The sequence below is a fragment of the Chiroxiphia lanceolata genome, chromosome 5 (assembly GCF_009829145.1).
Source record: "Chiroxiphia lanceolata isolate bChiLan1 chromosome 5, bChiLan1.pri, whole genome shotgun sequence".
NCBI lineage: Eukaryota > Metazoa > Chordata > Aves > Passeriformes > Pipridae > Chiroxiphia > Chiroxiphia lanceolata.
In genome coordinates, this window is record NC_045641.1 from 30,638,498 (window position 1) to 30,662,064 (window position 23,567).

Below are 23,567 nucleotides of genomic sequence, written 5' to 3' on the forward strand. Positions count from 1 at the left end.
TTAGGTTAAGGTATTAGAGATCAAGGAAGACTGAACTGGAGCATGGAAGGAGCCCAACATCTGTTCTCTTTCAAATCTACCAAAATAAAAGCCCTTTCATCCTGCTTACTTATTGAAAACCCTGGTGTAGCCTTTTATTCATCTGCCATGGTTTAACCCCAGCCAGCAGCCAAGCCCCACACAGCCACTCACTCACTCCCGCACCAGCAGGATCAGGGAAAGAATCCGAAGGGTGAAAGCCAGAAAACTCATGGGTTGCAATAAAGACAGTTTAATAGGGAAAGCAAAAGCCACACATATAAGCAGGAATTCATTCACAAATAAGAAATTCATTCACCACTTCCCATTGGCAGGCAGATGATCAGCCATCTCCATCAGCACAGGGCCCCATCACACGTAACGGTGACCGGAGAAAACTAACACCATCACTCCAAACATCCCCCCCTTCTTCCTCCCCCCCTCCTTTATATACTGAGCATGATATTATATGGTATGGACTATCCCTTTGGTCAGTTTGGGTCACCTGTCCTGGCTGTGTCTCCTCCCAACTTCCCATGCACCCCCAGTCTCCTAGCAAGTGTGGCAGTATGAAAACCAGAAAAGGCCTTGGCTCTGTGTAAGCACTGCTCAGCAATAATAAAAACATTTCTATATTTTCAACCTTGTGCTCAGAACAAATCCAAAATACAGCCCCATACCAATCACTGTGAAGAAAATTAACTCTACCCCAGCCAAAACCAGCATGTCACCTTTAGATATAAATGCACAACAGAAAACCTGATGCATTTCAATATCTAAGAAAGCCTACAACATTTATCTTAATTTCCCCCTGCCAAAAAGCCTAGTTAGCATATTAATGCACATTCATGTCTTACTGTTCAGTCAGTAAGATACTGAAGTCAGTTCAATAGGAAAAATGCACCACTCCAATGGCTCTACACATACAACAATAAAGGCTTGTGTGCTTCAAGTCTGTGATGTGATACTGAGCCACCAGCTGTGATGTACTGACAACAGTGTAGTCATGGAGATCATCAACCTGCTCTGTTCCCAGTGGAACAGATAAAAGGGGCACCTCTGGGAAAACTGGTTAGTGCAAAAGTTTTTGGAATCTGCACTTCAATGATTTATTTATACTTGCAAAAACACCAAAGATGGAAAAAACCCCTGCCTTTCTTTATCCCCCCAAGCACTTGAACAAAATTCATGCAAAATATATAACCAAAGAAATGTTTCCCTGTATTCCTTCCTCCTGCACCCTAATGAGTTTGCTTCCCCAGAGTAAAATTCCCAGTTATGTTTTACAATCCCATTAATAAGAAGAGAACTTGACCTGCAATCTATAAATCATTGTTGACCAAAGCCTCACACTAACAAACAAAGCCTCTCTTAGGCCTCCCTATACATTACTGCCTTTATCCATCACAAAAGCCTGCCAGAACAAATGAGTCTGGTACTAGGTCAGTAAATACAGGCTGTTAAGAGAAGAAGTTATTTCCAGAATGGATCCTTTATGGACAGTATCCTGCCTCCAGCCATTTCCCTTAAAACTCAATAGTGTCTAACACCAGTGATCTCCCTGGTTGCACTTACAGAGCTATATGATGGTCAGGGAGATGCTCCTGCAGGATTTTTGCAACAAATAAATAAACGCCTAGGAAGAGAGGGAACAGGAGCATGCAAAGCTTTATTTATAAAAAATTATTTCATAAGTGCATCAAAAATTACCCTAAGCACAAGAGCATAGTAGATTAGACTGACAATTTCAAAACAAAACAAATAAAATCCCCATGGTATTATATTAATGAAAGATTCTTTCTGCACAGCCTATAAATGCCAAGTCCCACGTTTACCTGCTCAGCAGATGTTACTCAATTGTTAAGTGACTGTAAAAGACGAAAAAGAACAGTGATCGATCACAGCAATCAACCCTATTGAAAAAGTAAATGTGGACTTAAAACCTTTAAAGCAAACACAACCTGTCCTGTATCCTGGACAGGATCACAAAGGAAAAAAGTTCTGTCCTTTTACTTTCTCTTTGTCATTCCTCCACTGACAAGTCCTTCTTTTCTCACCTTTTCCCTTTGACTTCAAGCTTCTGTGCTGTTTTCCTTCCTCAGACAATTTTTACCTGAGTAGGTTTAGTCCTGTCTGCAGATTTCTCTCACCTATCTCTCCTCCTGTGTTCAACCCATCCCTTCACCAGCTCTTACTCTTTGAAAGAAAAAGAATAGACCATAACTTTGAAGCAAGCTTCCACCAGCTCACACATCTGTGAAAGTATTGGGCTTTTTCCTTCCACCATCAAACACACTAACTCATCCTCAAACTCTTCCTTCCCAACTGCTCCACTGTTTAGTACACCAGAACTTCCCAGCTCATTGCTCTAAAAAAAGTGCTCCAAGTAGGGTCTCTCTCACTTCCCTGATCATATTCCCAAAGTCCTATTCTCTTCAGGATCCCTTCAGTGTCATCTACAGCCTGGTTTCGGTATCTTGTGTGCTCTGGTTTCCATAACACTATCCTTCTAAAAATCTTGGGGCTCTGGCACAGTCCTTACTCCTCCTCCTCTCACTACTATTTCTAGGCTCTTCATCACCTGGTAAGCCTATGGTTTAACTAGTACTGTTACTCTATTCAGTCACAAAACCATCACTTCACTTGTGTTTTGCTTTGCTCTGTCAAATCCACTGCAGCAGTTTTTCCAACTGACATATTTCACAAAGGATGTAAAACATCAACTTCAATCAAAATTGTGTATTTTTTCACAATCTCCGACATTATTTATTTCAGCTGACAGCACCACTGTAGTCATTACCACTCCTACCCTCTATAGATAATTTTTGACTTTTTCTTCTCTTTACCCCCTGTGCCTTTGGTGTTGCCAACAGCCAGTAAAAAGCCTTGTTCCAACATCAAAATTTTTGTAAAAAAGAGGTAACATACATATGATCTACCTCTGAAACTGGGGTTTTTGTTTTGGAGGATTTTATTACTTTTATTTATGCCAACCTTTCTACAGCTGTGTGTTCTTCCTCAAAGAGAAAAGCACTAAAGCGTAAGGAATCATAATATATCTAGCCTTGTGAAGCAACTTCAAGAGCATACCCAACATACTGAGTTAAGGCATACAAAAATAACCTCAAGTATACACAAAGACCAAGGAGAAAAAACAAAATAACCTTCCACTATCCCTACCACGCTGCTCCCAACAAAGAACTTGGGCTGCTAAAAACTCACTGTAGCAATGCATAGGGAAGGTAAGAAGAACTGGACAGCTACTTGTGTATATTGATTTTTATTGAATTATTAAAAGACCTTTAGAGTATCTGGCTGAGTTGGCTTATTAGTGTTAGCATTATTGTAATTAAACTAATAAGAGGTTGTTATATCTTGACTAGACTGCTAAAGCTTCAATTAGACTAAAAATAAATTCTAATTATTGGATCTTCACACAAGGCATGTTCTTTCCTAGCCCATAACTAAACTGCACAGATAACACATATACACACTGTACACATCTTGGTGATTTTCCCTTCATGCTATTTTCAATCTCTGATCTTTGCTTAAGTTCACGATTTCACTGTCCATCTCCTGTAGCCAGAGAGGGGGCCATTAGGACAGAAAATATGCTTGAAATAAAAGCAGTTACTCAAGGTCTACATTCCTTGACAGATGCTCTATATAGCTTTGAAAGGACACAAATACATCATTACTGTGTTTCAGATATATCATTTTTATCAGTACAAAGAGTTGTTTTTATTTCAACTTGCCCCAGTTTTTGGAAAGGAAGACAGACTTAAGATAAAACTGTCCTTGTTTAAACATGCAGTAGGAGATACTGTTCAATGGCTACTTGTGAATGTGAGACTCTTGCAAGAAAATGAAGTCTTCATCTCAGTCTCAAAAAAACCATCACTGGACTCCACATACATCATATAGTTTTAAAAATATATATCACAGGAAATTTTTGAAAACAAATATTTTCTACCATCATGCAATGTTTTACTTGGCAAACTGCATCTTCTTACTATTTAATATGTTTTAATTAATTCATATGGTAGTGTATACATGACAAAAAAAGTAATTACATGCCGTTATCCATCAGACATGAAAGCATCCCAGGGGACCTTTCCTTAGGCACCAAACAACTAGTTTAATGCTGTTGCATACTGATAATAAAAGGGATGTTGTATATGATTAATTAGTGAATTCCAAAAATCAGAACAACTTATTGAGATTCTAGTTCATGACCTTCAGCACTGCACTTCATGAGAAATAGGTCTTTAAATCTGAATTGCAAAACAACCTTTTTCTTTGTCTATTTCAGTATGACAAATTCTCATAGTTTTCAACTGTGAATGTCAAGAATTTCAAAATACCACTGTTAGTGGTTTTGTTTTCCCCTATGTTAAAAGGGTAATAAGGAGCATTAATAATTTTGTATAGAAACTACAAATATGTATGAGATTCTTCTCAGGAAGAGACAATGCAGATTGTACTGCATTGATGTTTTTAAAACTCCTTGGAAGACAGAACCCGTAAGCAGTGATAAGGCCCCTGTGGGTGTATTAGACTGCATTTGGGGTCTGGGTAGGGTCTAAACCATGCAGCACACTTTTTGCAAGCTATTCAGTTGATTGCTGCCTCTTTTACAGAAAGAAGTGGTGAGTAATGCCAGAGTAGAGTACCATAACAAACACTGCTATTGCTCTGTACTATTCATAAAAGAATATTTATTTTAAATTCAGCTTGTAAGGCATTTCTGGGTCTTTCTCACAGCTCTTGCGGATCCAGCCTCTATGCATTGTTAAGACTATGTCACACTTTTAGAATGAGGTTTTAAAAGTTGCAAAAGAAACCCAACCAGATGGCAGTGGGAACTTTTCAGCACAGTGAAAGCACCTCATTATTTCAATAGTCACCTCCCAGCTACTAGTGAAAACTGGAGCAATAAGCAAAAGGAAAACAAGAACAAAACTAAGGCTTTAATTTCTTTTCTCTTTTCCTCAGAGGTTGCAGATTTAATTAATTAATATGAAAACTTTAACCTTAATTTTTCATTTAAAATCAAAATGAATCATAGTTTTTAATGCTGGTGGAAAAGGGCTGCTTTCAGTACAATAATGCCTCTCCTCACCCAGAACAAGTAGCACAGAGGAGTTTAAAAGATTTTTCAAGAAGGTCCCTTTATGTGACTAGTTTCAGCTTTGTTTTTAATTGCAGTAAAATCACTGTCAGTCCTGGCTATGGGTGGATGATAGAATCAGTCTGAACATACTTCCCATAAAAGTAAATAAAACATAATAACACCAAATCACTTCCTGCAATTTGCACATGTACAAGTGGTGAAACTATCTGTACCCCAGTATGCATCATGCTTTATAAACTGGTATGAGGGACACTACTTGTACACTTTAAGTCAGGAATATGCTTTATTATTTTCCTGAATTAGAGCCATGGCAGACAAGAAGGATTTGCCCCACTCTGACACATTGATACATTAAAACTTGATAATTCTTGTCTTGATAATTCTTCATATTTAGATTTCTCAGCAACATAATGATGGAAATAAGATGACACTCACTGCCTTTGATGAGAAAAACATTAATAATTGATAATACATAATACGGTTTAATATTAATGTTCCATTTTGATAGTAATAATATTTAATTAGTTTTTAATAGAAATTTGGAAATAACATTCTGCCCTCCTAGAGCAAAAGTTTTTCTTTCTGCTTGATTAGTTTTCCAAGCCAACCCCAAATGACAAGGTAATGATTCAAACACTGCCAGCTGATGAAGATGGAAATCTTTATTTCTTAGCTATATGTGATACTGTCGTCACATTTCAGTTACAAAAAAGAATTTATGTATGAAGTTCGCTTGGGTAACCTTCCCAGGTTCATAAAACTGACAGTACTGTAGAGCTCCTATGTAGGACTCTCACCCAAAAAATATAGTGCATACCATGAAGACAGAAAAGCTAGCAAAAAGCCCAGTACTGGTTATTAAAGACCCAGAGGACTTAACAGAATATATTTTAATACCCTGGGGTTTATCTCCATTACTTAACACTCTTACCAATATTACACCTACTTTAAAAAAAAATATGTTGTTGATAACTGTACTTGGCCAATACAACGCAACACATATCCTACTGCAATTTGATTATTACTATTTATGTCTTACAAGATTTTTTCTTGTCACTGCAATCTGTAAAATCATAATAATTTTGAAAACATAATTTACTTTTGTAATCCAGTAGTTTAAACCAATAAGACAGTAAGATTAGGTAATTAGGTAAGTGAAGATGTGTAATGTTTATATTGTTGGGGAGGAGGGCAGAATAATGCATTGGAAATTTTATGCAACCACAGAGATAAATTAGTAAGTCTTTCCAAACAGAATGGGAACATACAACTCTGAGCTAATGGAAACCTGATTAGGTCCAACTAAGTGGCATTTCTGACATGCTTCAAACATCTCTGGAAAGAGACAATTTATACTCTTAGACTGCTTACTTCCCTCCATTGACAATGATTCAAATCAAGCCAGCTTATTCAAAAGCAGATTTCTTAACTGAAAACCTTCTCCCCTCAAGGAACAGTCCTCAGCGAAGCTGATGCAATTCTCAAAGCAGACAAAGTCACTCAGTCTTTGGTCTAATTTCATCTGCTACACTTGAAACTGGGACAAACATGACAACAGCAGAGAAGCTACAAGAGTGACTTAGGAAAAAGGATAAATCAGAATATAAACGGAAAATGGTTTCACAAAAACTTCTTTAATATTACTACATGATCCCAAACTGTTAAGTTAGCTATGTTGTGTACTGTGCAACTAGTACAACTATATTTCCAAATATCAAAAAATAAACATTACAATTCACACACCCATAAGCTAAATTTGTTATGGCTAAAGGGTTGACCCTGGTCAGCAATTTAGCATCCACCAGCTGCTTCCTTGCTCCAGTGTCCAGTGGGATGGAGGACATAATGAAAAGGCAAAAGTGAGAAAAAACTCATGGGTTGAGATAAAAACCACTTAATAAGTGAAGGGGGGGAAAGGGGGAAAAAAGTGATTCAAAGGCCATCACTCTCCAGCTCCCACCAGCAGATTGGTGCCCAACCAGTCTCTGAACAACAGCCACTCCAGAAAGAGTACACCTGTTTTTACTGCTGAGAATGATGTCACAAACTTAAACACAGCACCATACAGATTGCTATGAAGAAAAATAACTCTATTGTGACCCAAATCAGTATGTGATGTAAAATGGCCTCTGCACCAGGTAAAATACTCGGTTTCCTCAGGTCATATTCTGCCTTGGTCTTTACAAAAAGAATACTGTATTCTCCTGTCTTCTTTCTTAAGCCTGCTCTCCTCACCATTTAACCAGCAATCCTTAGCAACAGTTCTGAAGTGATATCAGATTTTGCACAGAAATAGATGAAATATACTCCATTAGATGCATCAGAATACCTTGGTAGCCAAGAGTCACAAATTTTATCCTTAAAAACATTTTCAGCATAACTCTACCATCCTAAATGTAGTGGGCCTTAAACACTGTTTGAAATATATCCTGGAGGGTGATCATCAGTTTGAGAGTACTGCAGGTGTTCTTTTGGGGGAAACTAATTACACTTCATCAGAACATCTGTTTTTGTAAAATGTTCATGTTAGGTAGGCTGTACACCAAGGATGTTATATTTAAAAGCACCTGGGCAGCACAGCATAACCCATACGAAACCTGCCCACAAAGTATCTGAAACTTCATAATAACCTGAGGCAAAAAATAGATTTCAAAGTATTTGGAATAAGGCTTACAGCAACTAAATGAAGAAATCCCAATTCTTTAAGTATTGCTTTACACAGTCCTCCAAGGGAAAGCTAATTGTGACATAAATATTAACAAATGCTTTATTTATAAAACAGAAAGTTATCTACCATAACAGTATCTAGGGACATCACACAGCTTTGGAAAAGCACAAGTTCTTTCTAGGACAGAAGCCAAAGCCTTCCACCATTCAGATGAAATTTATGCAGCTTTTCCAGACCCACACTGAACCCAGCTTTGAATACTTTTATATTTGTTCTTCTACCTTAAGGAGAAGCTCTGCCAATGGGACCATCATTACTTCTGTTTATTCTTTGAATTTTAACAGTGCTGAGGCACAAATCAGGATTGTATTTAGTGAAATTTGGCTCTAACACAGAACCAATGACACGCAATTCTGCAGTCCTACCAGCACAGGACCCTCAGAGTCAGGGATGGACAGCCATGGCCAGGTCTGGACCCATGTACCAACTGTGCATAGTTAAGTGTGGTGCCTACACTGCAGCTACAGCACGTAACCAGCAACAAAGCCAGGCTGTTTTTCCTGCTGAGGTAGCTTCACCCTTGGCTGGGAGAACCTCTTATGGAAGGAATCCAGCCTCCTGAGCTTTGCTCACATGGGCATATCTTCTTAATGGGACTTACTCCCCTTAGCTTCAATGTGACCAAGTGTTCCTGGAAAAGGAACATTTTTCAGTGAGAATTTAATGCATTCAAACACATTAATATGGAAAATTATTATTTCTTTGTAAATAATGTGTCCCAACCTTTTATTCACTTATACACATCCTCTAAAAGCAGTTAAGCAGACTGATAATTACCACCCAGAAACAATGTTATTTACCTATACAGAAGCAATGGGTCCAAGAAATCTTCTCAAAAAATCATTGTATTGAAATCATGTATTGCACAAACTGGTAAATGTACTTTAAATATAAATGCATCAGCCTCACATATGATAATCTGCTTTGTCCTCATCAAACATTTCACTCTCAATGTTGATCAAATAGCTTCTTTTCTTCTTTTTGCTTATGGCATGCCTGGCAAGTTCCACACAAAGCAACAGATTAATTTGATCGACCCGAAGATCACTAAGAAGGCATATTTTGTTTTTCTGCTTTCATTGAGTGGAGTGACAATAGAGCCACAGAAAAAAATCTTCTCAAAGCACCTGATTTCACCATAACTATATTGCTACAGCAATCCCCTCAAGCAGGAAACAGCTTGCGAGTTCCCAGAAATGCAAATCCACAGCCTAAGCCACAGCATAGTCTCCAGGGGCTATGGGATAAAAAGTGGTTATACAGCAGGTCTTGATGTCAGATGCCTGCAGGAACATGATGAGGGCAAGGGATTTGTTTCTGTATGATATTTAGTTCTAATTCTCAAAACCAGCTTCAATCAGAAAGCTTACCATAAACATTAAGTAGAGATGCATATGAAGCAGAATTAATGATACACTCCTTTCCTGAAAACAGCCACGAATTCTCAAATTTAAATCTACAGATGAGCATTCCCACTGACATTAATGCAGCTACTAACTCAAGCAAGTTGCAGGCATTAACTTTGTCAGAGTTCAGCCGAAGGAACAACCTTAAAAGGCCTTGATTCTACCCATTTATTGCGCATCACCAGAGAACAATGCAGGTATTAGATGGGACTGCAGAGTTCCTTAAACTCTACTCACTGATGCTTGACTTTCAATTTTATCTGAATCAAACCGTTTATTAGTCAAAGTCCATTCTGTTGCCAGCACTTAAGCTTCATGGTAAGAATGGCCTGACAGCACACTGGCATTATGTGTTTGCAGAATCAGGGTTTTCATGAGGAACAGCAACAGTTAGCACAAACACTAAGAAACTGTGAAGTGGATTTTGGCTTTTTGCTGCTGGAGTGGGGATGGGGTTTTTTCACCTGATTATGCTTGATTGTAAAGATGATTCTCTTCTTATTAAGTAGCTTGTTGCTCCCTGATACCATAAGAGCAATTCAAATAATAAATCTTTACTCAGTGTGATTAACAATACTAGTCTAGTATTTCTTACTTCCTGGGGAGAGAGAATGGGAACAGGCAGCAGTGAAAAGAGGAACTAACTGCTATACCCTTACGTTTTTCAAATGGTTGACTTTTAGATTGCCTGAGTATCTGAATATCACGGGGAAAAAAAGGAAAATTTTCTACCACACAACCACAGAATATGCCGAGTTGGAAGGGATCCACAAGGATCATCAAGTCCAGTTTTTAGCTCCACACAGGACCAGCCCCAAGAGTCACACCACGTGCCTGAGAGGATCACCCAAACGCTTCTTGAACTCTGTCAGGCTTGGTGCTGTGACCACTTCCCTGGGAAGCCTGTTCCAGTGCCCAACTACCCTCTGGGGCAAGAACCTTTTTCTAATATCCAACCTAAACCTCCCCTGACACAACTTCAGGCCATTCCCTCAGGTCCTGTCACTGGTCACCACAGAGAAGATAGAGCATGTTTCTAATTCAAGACCTCTGTCATATTAACTGGTCACCTCCATGCTGATCAGATTTTTTATTTTTTTAAAGAACTTAATTGAAGAGATTAGTTGATCAACATGTTGCATACCTAATTCATTGCGCTGAATAGGTCTATCCCTTTGACAACTTATGAACCGGTACATTCATTCCAAAGTAACTTATACAACAGAGCTAAGCATTTGTACAAAGTATTACCTTCACAGTAGGCATTGTCTTCTCGAAGTGCTCGGAAGCCATCTCGACAGCTACAGACAGCTCTGTCATCCAGGTTTCGGCAGACAGAATGCTCCATACAGTTATGTCCTTCAGTGCAAAAGTCATGGCCTGTACAGAAACAGGCATGATTGAGGATTAAAAAGAATCCAGGGATTATAAACCATTCCTGTCAAAGATAGTCCTATCTTTTTCTGTTAGGTCAAAGAATACCTTTCTATTGTCTGTGAGATATAGAAAAATAAATTGTACCAAGCATGAAATGGATGAAAGGAGTAGTAAAGGCCACAAGAACAGACCGTTTCTAGGTCTTCAATTCAATTTCAGGTTATGGCATTGATCTGAAGCAGCTGGATAGCTGGCTTGCTTAAATCCCCTTACTGTCTCCTTGTCATTCTTAAGTATTTTTACAGGACACATCTTAATTATATATTTCTTGTCATTTTTTTGTTTGTTTGAACATTTTTAAAAGAGCTCAATAGCTTTAGACGGTCAGCATCTCACTTACTAGTGGGATTACTTTTTTCCTAGCACTTTTTGTTCCCAGGTGTATTTGTAAAATCCTTCCACATTTAACCAGAAGTCTTTGATTAACATTGACTTATTTTGCTTTATTATTCCCCTTATCTCTTCCTTTCAAGCTCCATTGGCTGAATACTCTTCCCTTATTGCATCATCCTTTCCATTCCAGAGAACTTTATTTCTCACCTTTTAGCCATCCCTATTTCCTATTTTCCTATTTTTTGTTTTCCTTTTTACTGTGACCATTTTCCATTGCATCTTAATTAAATATTTTTAAGATTATGAAGCTCTTTTCCAGGCTGGAAACTCAGTAGGTTTTTTTTTTAAATGTATTCTGTTTGCTCTCATGAAATTTAATGATGCTATGTTGCTGAACACCATTAAATCATCCTTTATTGTGTTGAAATCTAGCTGGTTGTAGTAACTGACTTGAAGCTTCTAGTTTCCACATCCGTATATAAAGGTGTCAAGCTTGTCTCCTTCATTGTTCTATCACTAATTTTATTTGTTTCAAGTTTTCTTCTTTCATTGAAGTATTGGAATTGGTCAAGCAACAGTACTGTTTTTCAATAACTATTTTCTTCTCTCAAAACCACAGGAGAACTGGGGAATATGGGTCAGGCTCAGGGAACCAGGAGTGGTATAACAGCAACAGCTACAGAATGCAAGCGGGAATCAGGCTGTAACACAAGACTTGCAAAATAGAAAACAAGTATCTGTTAGCAGTAAATATTATTATTTTTATCATTCCACCTGGTTTCTCCTTCATACTTTGCTGTGAAAGAGCTTCCTCTCCTAACCTCACAGAAGCTTAGTTAAACAAGCACTCCAAGAAGTACTTGGAGTACTTCTCCAAGCCCGGGGATCAGGTCAAAGTGGTCTTTTGCACTTGGACAGATCAGGAACAGTGTGAAGGAACAGGAACAAAGCAAAACAAGACAAGGAAACAGAAGAGCCTGTAAAGGCAGAATGTTTTGGTATTGAGATCCCGTGACATGGTCATGTTGGAAACATCACAGACCTACTGTGATGAGAGGCTAATGTTTTTCTTTCTCTCTTTCCTGCTGTGGATTGTCCCTCTGCAAACTATAGATATGCTTAGGTAACGTTACTACCACAGCTATCACAGTGCTGGTATCTAATATAGGACGTTAAGGAGCAAAATGCTCTACCCTTTTACCACGTTAGAGGGTCTTCAATACTCCTTGATGACAGCAGAAGTGTGTGTGTATGTGTCAAGAGCAACCTCTGGCCATAGTGACATCTACTCTTTGCCTTTTTTTCTCCTTCCCATTGAATCCTGAGTTCATGGCAAAGTAATATTCTGGACTTCCTGGCCTGTATTGGATTGTATCAGATTTTGGCATTAACTAACTAAGAAGATACATGTCATCCAGAAAGGATACAGGTCATCCAGAAACGGTGAGGGCTTTTTTACTGATTTTTTGGTATTCTTAAGATTCTTGACACTTATGCATCAGCTGTATTAATAAGCAAAATGCATGCTGCTAAATAACACCCTACAGCAACTTCTTGTTTAAAGAATAAGCTCCTCAGCTCATGAGAAGCCAAGCTAGCACAGTTCAGGGAGGATTGAAAATGTTCACAAAGCACCCAACCAAAAGATATTTTCCAGCTACACCAGGCACGAGAAACAGAATTTTCTCTAAGCCATTGAAGATTTTATAGAAAATTATCATTAAAAAATCCTTTTTGACTGGGACAGACTGCAAGACCTATCTCCTCTTAAATTCTTTTTTTCTTTCTTATCTCTCGGCTTGATATCATTAATCATAACCTTCATGTTTGCGCTGAGTAGCACAGAAACAACTATAGCTGCACTCTTACTTTCACTGAAGTATACCTAAAATCAGTCCAAGAGTCTAACATCTTCTTTCATGCCAGGTATCAATTTATCATATTTAGCTATAGAAGACATAGTCACTTCAAGATGCACTTGTTCATAGCTTTGAAGATACCAGTATTAGTCCAGATCAAAAGAGTGGGCCAAGGACACAGAGCACTTCCTATACCTCTGTCCTTTGGTAAGGATCAGACTGGGTGTAACACAAAAAGGTATGCAGCATACGAAATTATTCCCTGAAGCTCCTGCTTATAGATGCAGACTACAAACCCAAACAGGTAAACAAGTTACTCAAGTATTTGAACAACTGCATAGCATGAACAGTTCTTTGAAAGAGATATCTCAAAGCACCTCAGAAAGATGCTGGCGAACACGGATATTTCTCCAATCCCATTTTGTTTGGAGACTGGAGTGGGTGATGGGTATTAAATCACTAATTACATATATGATTTCTTTGACTTTGCACTCATTTTTGGCAGGAATAAAACACATAAATGTGTTTCACAGAATTTACACTACTAGGCATTTTACAAACAATTTTCAGATCACACAGTGCAGTTGTTACCTATTCAGTTTCCTAAGATTTACAGTGATATCATGCATATGAATGTCCTATTCAAGATTATCAAGAAAAAAGTCTATATAATCTATAAGAATGGAAAATTACTCTGAGCTTATATGTGTCCTGCTCACTGAGCTTATATATATCCTGCTATTAGCTTACCTTTACAGATTTTGCAGCAACTGTGAGATAAGGGGATCTGCTGAGATTCTGGGCAGTTCAAAGCTGTACAGCTGCCTTTTGGAATACGCTGCATTTTGTGGTCCTGTTAAAGTGAGGGAATTGATTATTACTGTGAGATAGGAAATAAAGAAAATTATAACTTTAGTGGAGTTTTAGCATTGTAATATACAAACAAAAAGCTGTCTAGGCCAAACTCCAGGTACCTTCAAAAACCATTTGAGAGGACAACATAGCACAATAGAAGCATCAGGAACTCCTCTATACTCAAACCTTTTCAAAGAAGTAAAAGCGTGGCAACAACTCTCATTCTTCTCTTATCTTAGCTGTCAAACAACTTGCCTCAGAAGTTTTTCTTAACATTACGCCTGAAAGAGTAACAATTATTTCTCAAAAACTGAGGCAGTAGATTCCAGAAGCAAGGGTCCTCATAATGAATACTCTAAAGAAGCTTGTTATTTATACAGCAAGTAAAATCAAACTGGAATATCTCTGATCTCACTGCTGTGGTAGTAACACTGAAGGAAACCGGCATGAGTCCCTATCAGGACAGAGAGGGTTTCTCAGCTAAGTTTTCATCAGGCATCTGGAAATGTACAATACCACAAGATGGTATCTAAATATCTTCAAGCACTCAGTGCAGGTCACATGAAGTCACTGCAGTATGACCACACAAAATGATTGCCTTAGCAATCTGGCTACCATAGATGTGCCACCTTTAGGACCTAAATAATGTGTTTTGCAGTGCTCTAGTCATTATATGGCAAAGAAAGAAAACAAGGCAAACAATAGCATGTTCCTTAGAGGCATCTGCCTTAAAATAAACAATCTGGTTAAAATAAGAGCTCAATAAACTCAGGACCCTGCATTTTTGCGTGCAAGGAAAGCATCTAAAATCATGCATATGCCATTGCATGTATTATTTTAGTACTATTATTATTATTGCAGGTCTAGCATTTAATTTTAAATCCTCTTTAAGCATGAAATATAAAGGTGAACATGAACACAATGGCCAACATCAAAACTTCAAACTGTACCTTAAACAATCTTGACAGAGAAACCAACCTTAATCTGATAATACAGTAAAGCAAACCAACCACAGATGTGCTTTACACCAGGACAAACAAAATCAGGAAATCCCACAAGATAAATTTACCTTTGATAGAAATAATATCAATCAGGGTAGTCTGGATTGCATTTAATTCTTCTATAAATTCTAATTTGGAAGATAATTTTTCATTCCCTTATTTATAATATTCAAAAAGAAAAGCGCATGCCTATAGCATGCACAACTGCAGCAGACAAACAAAACAAAACATGATGTTTCTAATTACGTGCAGACAAAAAGGACATTGCCTTGATAACATCAGTATAAGACTTCAAGCATAAAATCAGTACTTGTGCCATTTCTATTAATATCTCTTGGCCTGAAGTAATTACTTATATCCTTTTACGAGAACTCGAGTCGTAATAATATAGTGCCTGCCTATGAATTCCTAACTGACCAACATAGTTCATAGCATATGGATTTTCTGCTCTGAATTATCATTCACAAGGCTGTTCAGCAGAAACTGTGTACTTCAGTCCTTGAAAAAGCAACATTTCAATCAGCTAAAGTTACTGCTTACTATTTCTACCAGGACAGTGAGGCAGCCTACCAGCAAACAAGTCTAATCAGCAAAACACAGACTAGTCCAGCCAACAGAGGCATTTTTTTCATACAGTATCGTAACTGCCTGCTGTAAGAAACACAAGGCAACCTCACATAACTTTTGGTGATTGTTAATTATATCCATTGACTAATCAGAGAATTCATGTCTCAGGTGTCATGTTCAAAATATGAGCTCACAGCCCTGAAAATTCTACAGTTGAATCCAAAATTACTTCTGGCCAGTTTCTCCTTCCCATTCTCAAAAGGGTTTCAAAGCACCTAGTACAGGAAGTAAGCTCACAAAGATTAAAATCAACAACAGTAAGACTAGAGTCCCCAGTTCTTCTTTGTAAAACATACTTTTTAACAACTGTATGAAAGTGTTTGAGATTTCCAGAAATTGGTCTGAGAGCTGCATGGCCAGAGGAGTTGCTCCCCTCTTTTTCTCTGCCCTAGAAATGTGCGTTCAGGTTGTCAACTCCACTTCACAGCATGCAGCTCTCTAACTGGACATGATTCCTTCCCATCCCTCCCCTGGAGAGACAACATGCAACCCACTGCAGCAGTTTGTGCAGTTCTCAACCCACAGCTGTCCCTGGAGTATATTTTGCCTTAAAGTGCATTTATGCCCTGAAGAGCAGCTCTATTCATGCAGCATGGCAAGACAGACTCAGTAACAAGCATGTTCTGTTTACAAATAAAAAGCGTAACCCCGCCCCATTTCCATCACTAGAAATACCAGACACCTAGTGTATCAGGTCTTTTTCTTCTTTCTTCTCTAGATTTTCCTCTAAGAGTTATCCTGAATTCCAAATTATGCCCCCCTTACACATGAGCACATAATTTTGAACAGTAACACTGCACATGGAAACATAAGGTAGTCTGCTGCTGTTCTACTACTGATCATGGAGATGATATCTAGGGAGGAAAGAATGCTGCTGGATTGTCAAGCTGCATCATCAAAGCTTCCAGCTATGCAAAGTAAATTTATTTGCAAAATTTTATGTGGAACTCAGTAAGACAAAATAAACACAGGACCTATTAAATCTCTTTCCTGTTGTCACTTCTAAAGGTAGACCTGTCTGTATTTCAAAAGTTTCTTTCAGTGGGACTTTGATAATTCTAACATGCAAGAATTTTTTTTCCATCAACAGTATTCTTACCTTGCACTCAAAGAGAACACAGTCCCCTGAGCTTGAATACACAGTTTCTCTTTGTCCTTCAAAGTAGGTTCTGCCTTCAAATACACACACCGCTTCAGAGGAAAATAAAAAAAAAAAAAAAAATTAAAAAAAAAACACAGTGATTTTGTATAAAAGTGTTGGCACTCTGTTTATAGAACTGATACATTTTCTTAAAGATAACTGCATTTCAAAAAGAGAAGACTGAACTGGCTGCAAGAATATTCTAAACCTATCTCTACGACTCTTGTATATCATAAGAAAAAAAAATCAGAGGAGAAAAAAAAACCCAAAATAACCAGAAAAGTACACATAAGTAGAAGGTGAAGGATACTGAAGAAATATGGAGTACAGGTAGCTACTGAGACAGCAGAAGAGACGTGTCTCAGGTGACACCAAGGAAGCTATGACTGCCTGCAACACAGCTCAGGGGTGCACAGGAAGATGGAACTGTGAGAGCAGTGCCAGGGTATGAATAGATAATTAGTTTCTTGAAGAGGAAAATCACACGATGAAGGTTGATCACTGAAGCCACATGTTTATTTGTTATCACAGCTCTCTGATGTTTCATCACATTCATTTAAACATTATGTATTTGTATCTTGATTATCCTAGTTGTTTACCATTACTGCTGAAGTACATTAGAGTATATGAATTTTCTGTACAGGAACTGACTCAAGTCTTCAATGATCAAATGACAGAATGATATCCCTAGGATTGGTGTTTATTATACCATGACCTGGCCTGGTGCCATTTCTGTGCTCTGGCAGCACTGGGTTTTACAGCTGCATGCTGACACAGCTCATACTGGATTGCTCACTAAAGTTCGTATTCAGTATTTAAGAGTTACATAAAAGATCTTCACAGCAAACTGTCTTGCTTTTTTTGTTTTTAATGGGTCCATTACTGCAACTATATTATGTAAAGTATAAAGGCTGAGTAAACATAACTGCTAGGTATAGAAAATCAGATGTCTGTCTCTGTTGCTTAGGACACAGTCAAGGCTCATCAAGTAACCATAATCATGAAATAACAGGAGTAGGTTACAACTTCCAAGTTCCTAGATTACATGTTAGAGGTCTAATTTGCTAATCATTGATTTGGAGACGCAAATCAATTATACTTTGACAGAGAGATTTACTTATTCTGCTAATAGACTACAACTTCTAGACATTTTAAAATATCTAAAGTACAAGAATGGGGTTTTTTGTTTGTTTTTATTTTGCATGACCTATATTAATTATCATTACTCTTGCTATTTTCATTTCTGCTTTACTTTTTTTTAACTTGCAGCTCCTTCTTATTAATTTGTCAGCATGTAAAAAGTAAAATGTTGTAACTGATGTTGAAAAAGAAGTAATAGGTACACCAACAAAAATGTTTTTCTAAATTCAAAAATATGAGTTATACCTTATAAAATATGAAGTATCTTGTGTGATATAAGCCTGCAGAGCACTTTCAAGAATTAATATCCCAGCATGTTACAGTGCTTTAAATCCCATGAACAGCAGAGTTTAAAGTCAGACTTAATAAAGAAAGTGTAGAAAAGAGCCGAAGGGGAGAGTCTAGAGGAGAGTCCTAGGGTTAACAGAAGGAGGAAGTTTGTACAACATCCACAAAGAAAAGTTAGAGTCAAAAAACCTCAACACAGTGTCTCTTTCCTGTCCCAGAAAACAAGCTCTTCTAGAAGGAAGTATATGAAAAAATTCTATATAAATCTTTACCAGGGACTAAGAGATCTTGAATCCAGACAGGACAAGACAATCATCCAGTCATATATATCACCTTCTGTGCGTTAAAGCCCATGACACTAAACTGAAATATTCATACATTAAACCCTCTCCCTTGCCCCATACATTTCAAGCTTCTAAGAACAACTACATGTGACAGGAAAAAATGAAGTACAGCAATACCGAAGGACCACACAAAGGCAAAGAACTGTTAACTTAACACATCCTCATGTTCCCAATAGGCAGACTATGCCTGTTCACAGGAAAGGCAAAATACATCAAAATCACTGTCATTCTATCTTGGAGGAAAATACATACTCCTAAAGCCAAAATATTCTCAACATGTGAGTCAGATGACTCAGACATCTTAAAAAAAAATTACCCAAACTGCCTCAAAGTCCAGTCTCCTTATCAACAGCAATAAAACTCTGTTTCTTCAAAGAAACACAGAAAATAACATACACAGAAGAGCCATCAAGGGAACACCTCCAGCCTAGTGTGAAATCAAAAAGTTATTTTTTTATTCCACCAACAGCCTTTGGAAGTCTTGGCACATGAAACCATTGTAATGCAATGACACAGTATCACAAATGCTTTCTGCAAGAAAATCAGCTCTCCTCCATAAAGCCTTGGAAACAAGGAAAACTTAGAAAGTCTGTGTGTGTGAGAGATGGCTTTGCCCAGATTGCCCTTGGCCCTTTCCCATGTATCTTCATATACTCGAAGACTCTCGAGGGTTAGAACATGGCAGCGGAGTGCATGTTTCAAGATGTTTGCCTGTGTGAGTCCCAGAAGTTTCAAGTAGTGTTCACATTCCTACCTCCACAATCACAACACTTGGCCATGACAGAATAACAAAATATGTGGAGTTGAAAGGGACCCACAAGGATCATTAAATCCAACCCTTTTCCCTGCTCAGAACCAACCCAAAGAGTCACATCATGTGCCTGAGAGGATCATCCAAATGCTTCCCGAACTCTGTCAGGCTTGGAGCTGTGACCCAGTGGTCATAAGCTCACCCTGGGGAGCCTGTTCCAGTATCCAACCATCCACTGGGTGAAAAACCTTTTTCTAATATTTAACCTAAATCTCCCCTGACACAGCTTCAGGCCTGTGGTGGGTCTGGTGGAGCTGGAATTTATTTCCCCACAGTAGCCCTCACAGTGCCGTGCTCTGCATTGGTAGCTAGAGGAGTGTTGATAACACACCCATGTTTTGGCTACTGCTGAGCACAGCACTGTAACATTCCTTCTTCAATCAAGGGCGAGATCCTGGGAGGGGACACAAGTAGGCCAGCTGACCCACACTGACCAAGGGGATATTCCAGACCATATGACGTCAACCCAGATATAAAAGCTGAGGCAAGGAGCAGGACCGGAGGCACTCATTGTCTCTGATGGCTGCCTGCTGACAACCGTACGTGTGCTGGAGCCCTTGTATCTGCCCAGGGTCAACTCACTACAAGGCCATTCCCTCAGGTCCTGTCACTGGTCACCACAGAGAACTGTCCCTCCTCTTCCCCTTACAAGGAAGTTGTAGACTGCATTGAGGTCTCCCCTCAGTCTCCTATTCTTCAGGCTGAACTGCCAAATAACCTCAGCTGCTTCTCATACGGTTTCCCCTCGAGGTCCTTCACCATCTTTGTTGTCCTCCTTTGGACATCCTATAAGAGCTTTATATCTTTCTTACGCTGTGGTGCCCAAAACTGCACACAATATTCGAGGTGAGGTTGCAGCAGCGCAGAGCAGAGTGGGACAATCCCCTCCCTCAACTGACTGGCGATGCTTTTCCTGATGCCTCCCAGGACATGGTTGGCCCTCCTGGCTGCCAGGGCACTGCTGACTCATATTCAAATTGACATTGACCAGGACCCCCAGATCCCTTTCCAGGGCACTGCTTTCCAGCATCTCATTCCCCAGACTGTACGAACATCCAGGGTTACCCCATTACAGGTGCAGAATCCAGCACTTCCCCTTGTCGAACTTGGTTGGTGATTGCCCAGTCCTCTGATTTGTTAGGGTCTCTCTGCAGGGCCTCCCTGCCTTCAAGGGACTTAACAGGTCCTCCCAGTTTTGTGCAAACTTACTTAGTATCCCTTCCAGTCCATCATCCAAGTCATTTATGAAGATGTGGAAGAGCACAGGGCCCAAGATGGAGCCCTGTAGGACCTCACTAGTGACAGGTCACTAGTGACAGGTCACCAGTGACAGGTCACCAGTGAGGTGTTATCCCATTCACTGTTACCCTCTGCATACAACCCATGAGCCAATTGCTCACCCACCACATGATATGTTTATCCAGCTGTGTGCTGGACAGTTTGTCCACAAGGATCCTGTGAGAGACAATATCGAAAGCCTTATTGAAATCCAAAAAGATGAAAAGATGACACCAACTGGCTTCCTTTGATCAACTAGGTGGGTTACCTTGTCATAAAAGGAAATCAGGTTGGAAAAGCAGGACTTTCCTCTCATGAAGCCATGCTGGCTGTGACCAATGACTGCATTGTCTTTCAGGTGTTTTTCAATACCTCCCAGAATAATCTTCTCCATAACTTTACCAGCCACTGAAGTGAGACTGACAGACCTGTAGTTTCTGGGGTCCTCCTTCTTGCCTTCTCACAAATCAGGACAAACTTCCAACCAGCTGGGACCTTTCTGGATTCCCAAAACCACTCAAAAATCATTGAGAGAGGTTTTGCAATGATATCAGCCAGCTCTTTGAGAATTGTGTGAAGAATTTCATCAGGCCCCATAGATTTATAGGGATCCAGCTTGAGTAGCAGGTCCTGTGCAATTCCAGTGTTGACTGGGAGTTGATCATTCTCACAGTCAAGGTCCTCCAGTTCAGGGCACTGACCCCCTTGGTCTGTCATCCATGTTGAAGACAGAGACACCTTGTATCTGCCCCTGTTTGTGAGATGACCATCCTCATCCTAAAACGGGCCAATGATATTTCTGTACTGCCTGTTGCCATTAATATATTAGAAAAAATACTCTTTGTATTGTCCCCCACAGTTCTGAACAGCTTCAACTCCAGTTGCGCTTTGGCCACATGAATTTCTTCCCTACAGTGGCAAGCAGCATCTCTGAATTCTTCCCATGTCACTTGACTTTGCTTCCACTGGGCAGCTAAGAAAATTACATCTCATCCATTGAACTCCCCTAAATAAACATTCTAAGCAATTTGCTGTGGCTTTGTCAGCAAGATTTTAAAGCTCCCAGGTATCAGGGACCTGTCTAAACAGAATGACCAAACTATGTTAAAGAAAAGAGAAAAAACCCAACAAGTAATAAATGCCCAATTGAAAAAAATTAATTGAAAATAAATTGACAACTCTTAAGTACAAACACAAGCATGTCTTCTTATGTATTGCTGCTCTCAATGACTACATTCAAAAGGAATATTTATTCTTAAAATCACTGAAATAAAGACTACCTGGATTATTTTTTTCTACTAGTGTTCTCTAAAACATGAAGGATTCTACCATATTTGGGCAGTTCCTTCCATAAAAAGCAGAAAGAACTAAGGTAAGTAAGAACTGAAGCTCTAAACTGGAGCACCGTCACTTAGGTTTTCTCTTCTCACCCATGATAACCTAGCCAAAAACACAAAGGCATTTCATCTACAACAGTACCCCGGCTCTGTATTTATTTAACATAACAGATATCAGTGGGCTTAGCAATGGTATAAGTTTGTCAGTGCACACTTTCTTTTCTTCTCTCAATACTGCCATAAATGCCTCTGTCTCTTTCCTGCTCTCTTGCCAGCCCACTCCTCTTCCACTGCCCACCTACGAGGCATCCTGACAAACAGCAAAGGGCATATTTCCATCAAGTTATCTGAAGGTTCTAAAAACTAAGATTGTCTGGTTAGGTAAGTATGGAGCATACTTGGAAAGATTTCTAGGATGACAAAGCTATCAACTTCTTTTCTGCCTCACTTTCATCCTAAGACATTGGAACCCACATCAAGGCAAAGTGGAACAGAATGTTCCTCCTGTCTCCTTACAGCAACTGTCACAGCCAGTTAACATCCCATGATGATGGTGTTTCCTGTCTTTATTTTCCTTCAAAAATAAAGATGTTTCAGCAACATGAACATCTGGACTAGTATTGTGTAATTGGAAAAGTCCAGCAAAGATTTAATTTCTGCTTGGCTAGATGCTTCCCAGGATATCTTGATTAGTTTGTGATTGGTATCTCACTGGGGAAGCATATCATCTTTCATCTTCCTAAATCCTCTCATTCGACAGAGTGAGTCACAGTCAAGACATTATCTGATGATTAGTTGTTTAAGATCTTGATAGTTATTGCCTATGTAGGATTTCATCTACAGTTGTATTACATCAACCATTTCCTCTTGCCATCGAATTTCCACATTCCCTCAGTACCTAAAATAATGTATATTATGAAAAGCACAGGTTTCTAAGAAGATGAAACAGGAAGCCTATAACACCTGCTCAGAAGTTTGACTACCCTTGATCTACTTGTATACGGAAAGTGATCAAATATTGCACTGGTAATTATGTGTACGGGGTCTGAAAAATTATTAGCAAGGTCTGCTTACATTTACACAGTTGTAGTGATAATACAACTATTCTCTGCAGTATTATTTAACATGCTGTCATGATATGGCATCTTTTCCATATTCATCCAGCAAAAGGAATTTTCAGGAGCCCACTGGCTGTTGTGTTTGCTCAATGAATTATCAACAGTTTGTCAAACCACCACTTCTCATCCACAGTCCTTTTTTTTTCTTCCCTTGCCTCCAAATGACACTTTCTTTTTGCATTTTCTAAAACGTCCATGCAAAATCCACTACCTGTCTTATGTTTGCTGAGTTCTCAGGATGTCATATAGTACATTTTCTCATTTCTGTATTTATCACACCTTCACTGTCTAGACTGCGTATGCCTTCCCATAAGGAATGCCTGTACACTCCCCTGTGGTATCTAAGCTGAATCGGACTCAGACTTATCACCAAGAGAAAACAGAAAGTTTAGCACTGTAGTGAACTCCTCAAACCACTTTAATTTCTTGTATTCATAAGAATACAAGATGCCCGATGAGTGGTAGATGGGGCTTGAAGTTTTGTGAAATTTGTCAGTAATTACGAATGTTCAGTTTAAATCTGATAATTAAGCCTATGTTGCCACATTCTTTGTTCATTTACGTTGGTTTGTTGGAGGGGGGAAACTCACCCAAAATTAGCACACGCAAAAAGCCCTCCAAACCTGTCTCATTCACTTAATTTTCCAACCTCCTCCTTGGAATCTCCTTGACTACGTTTTCTACTGTTGAGAGATCAAGGTTTAGGCATTGT

At 38.9% G+C, this 23,567-nt stretch overlaps 1 protein-coding gene across 1 annotated transcript in view; it reads right to left on the reverse strand.

The window, feature by feature from the left end:
- The window catches only part of NELL2 (neural EGFL like 2), a 146,644-nt gene that overhangs the window by 66,403 nt on the left and 56,674 nt on the right, over positions 1-23,567 (reverse strand). Inside the window, 3 exon segments of the mRNA XM_032687990.1 lie at positions 10,538-10,666; positions 13,666-13,768; positions 16,498-16,589. Of these exon segments, the coding sequence (XP_032543881.1) occupies positions 10,538-10,666; positions 13,666-13,768; positions 16,498-16,589 (324 nt within the window).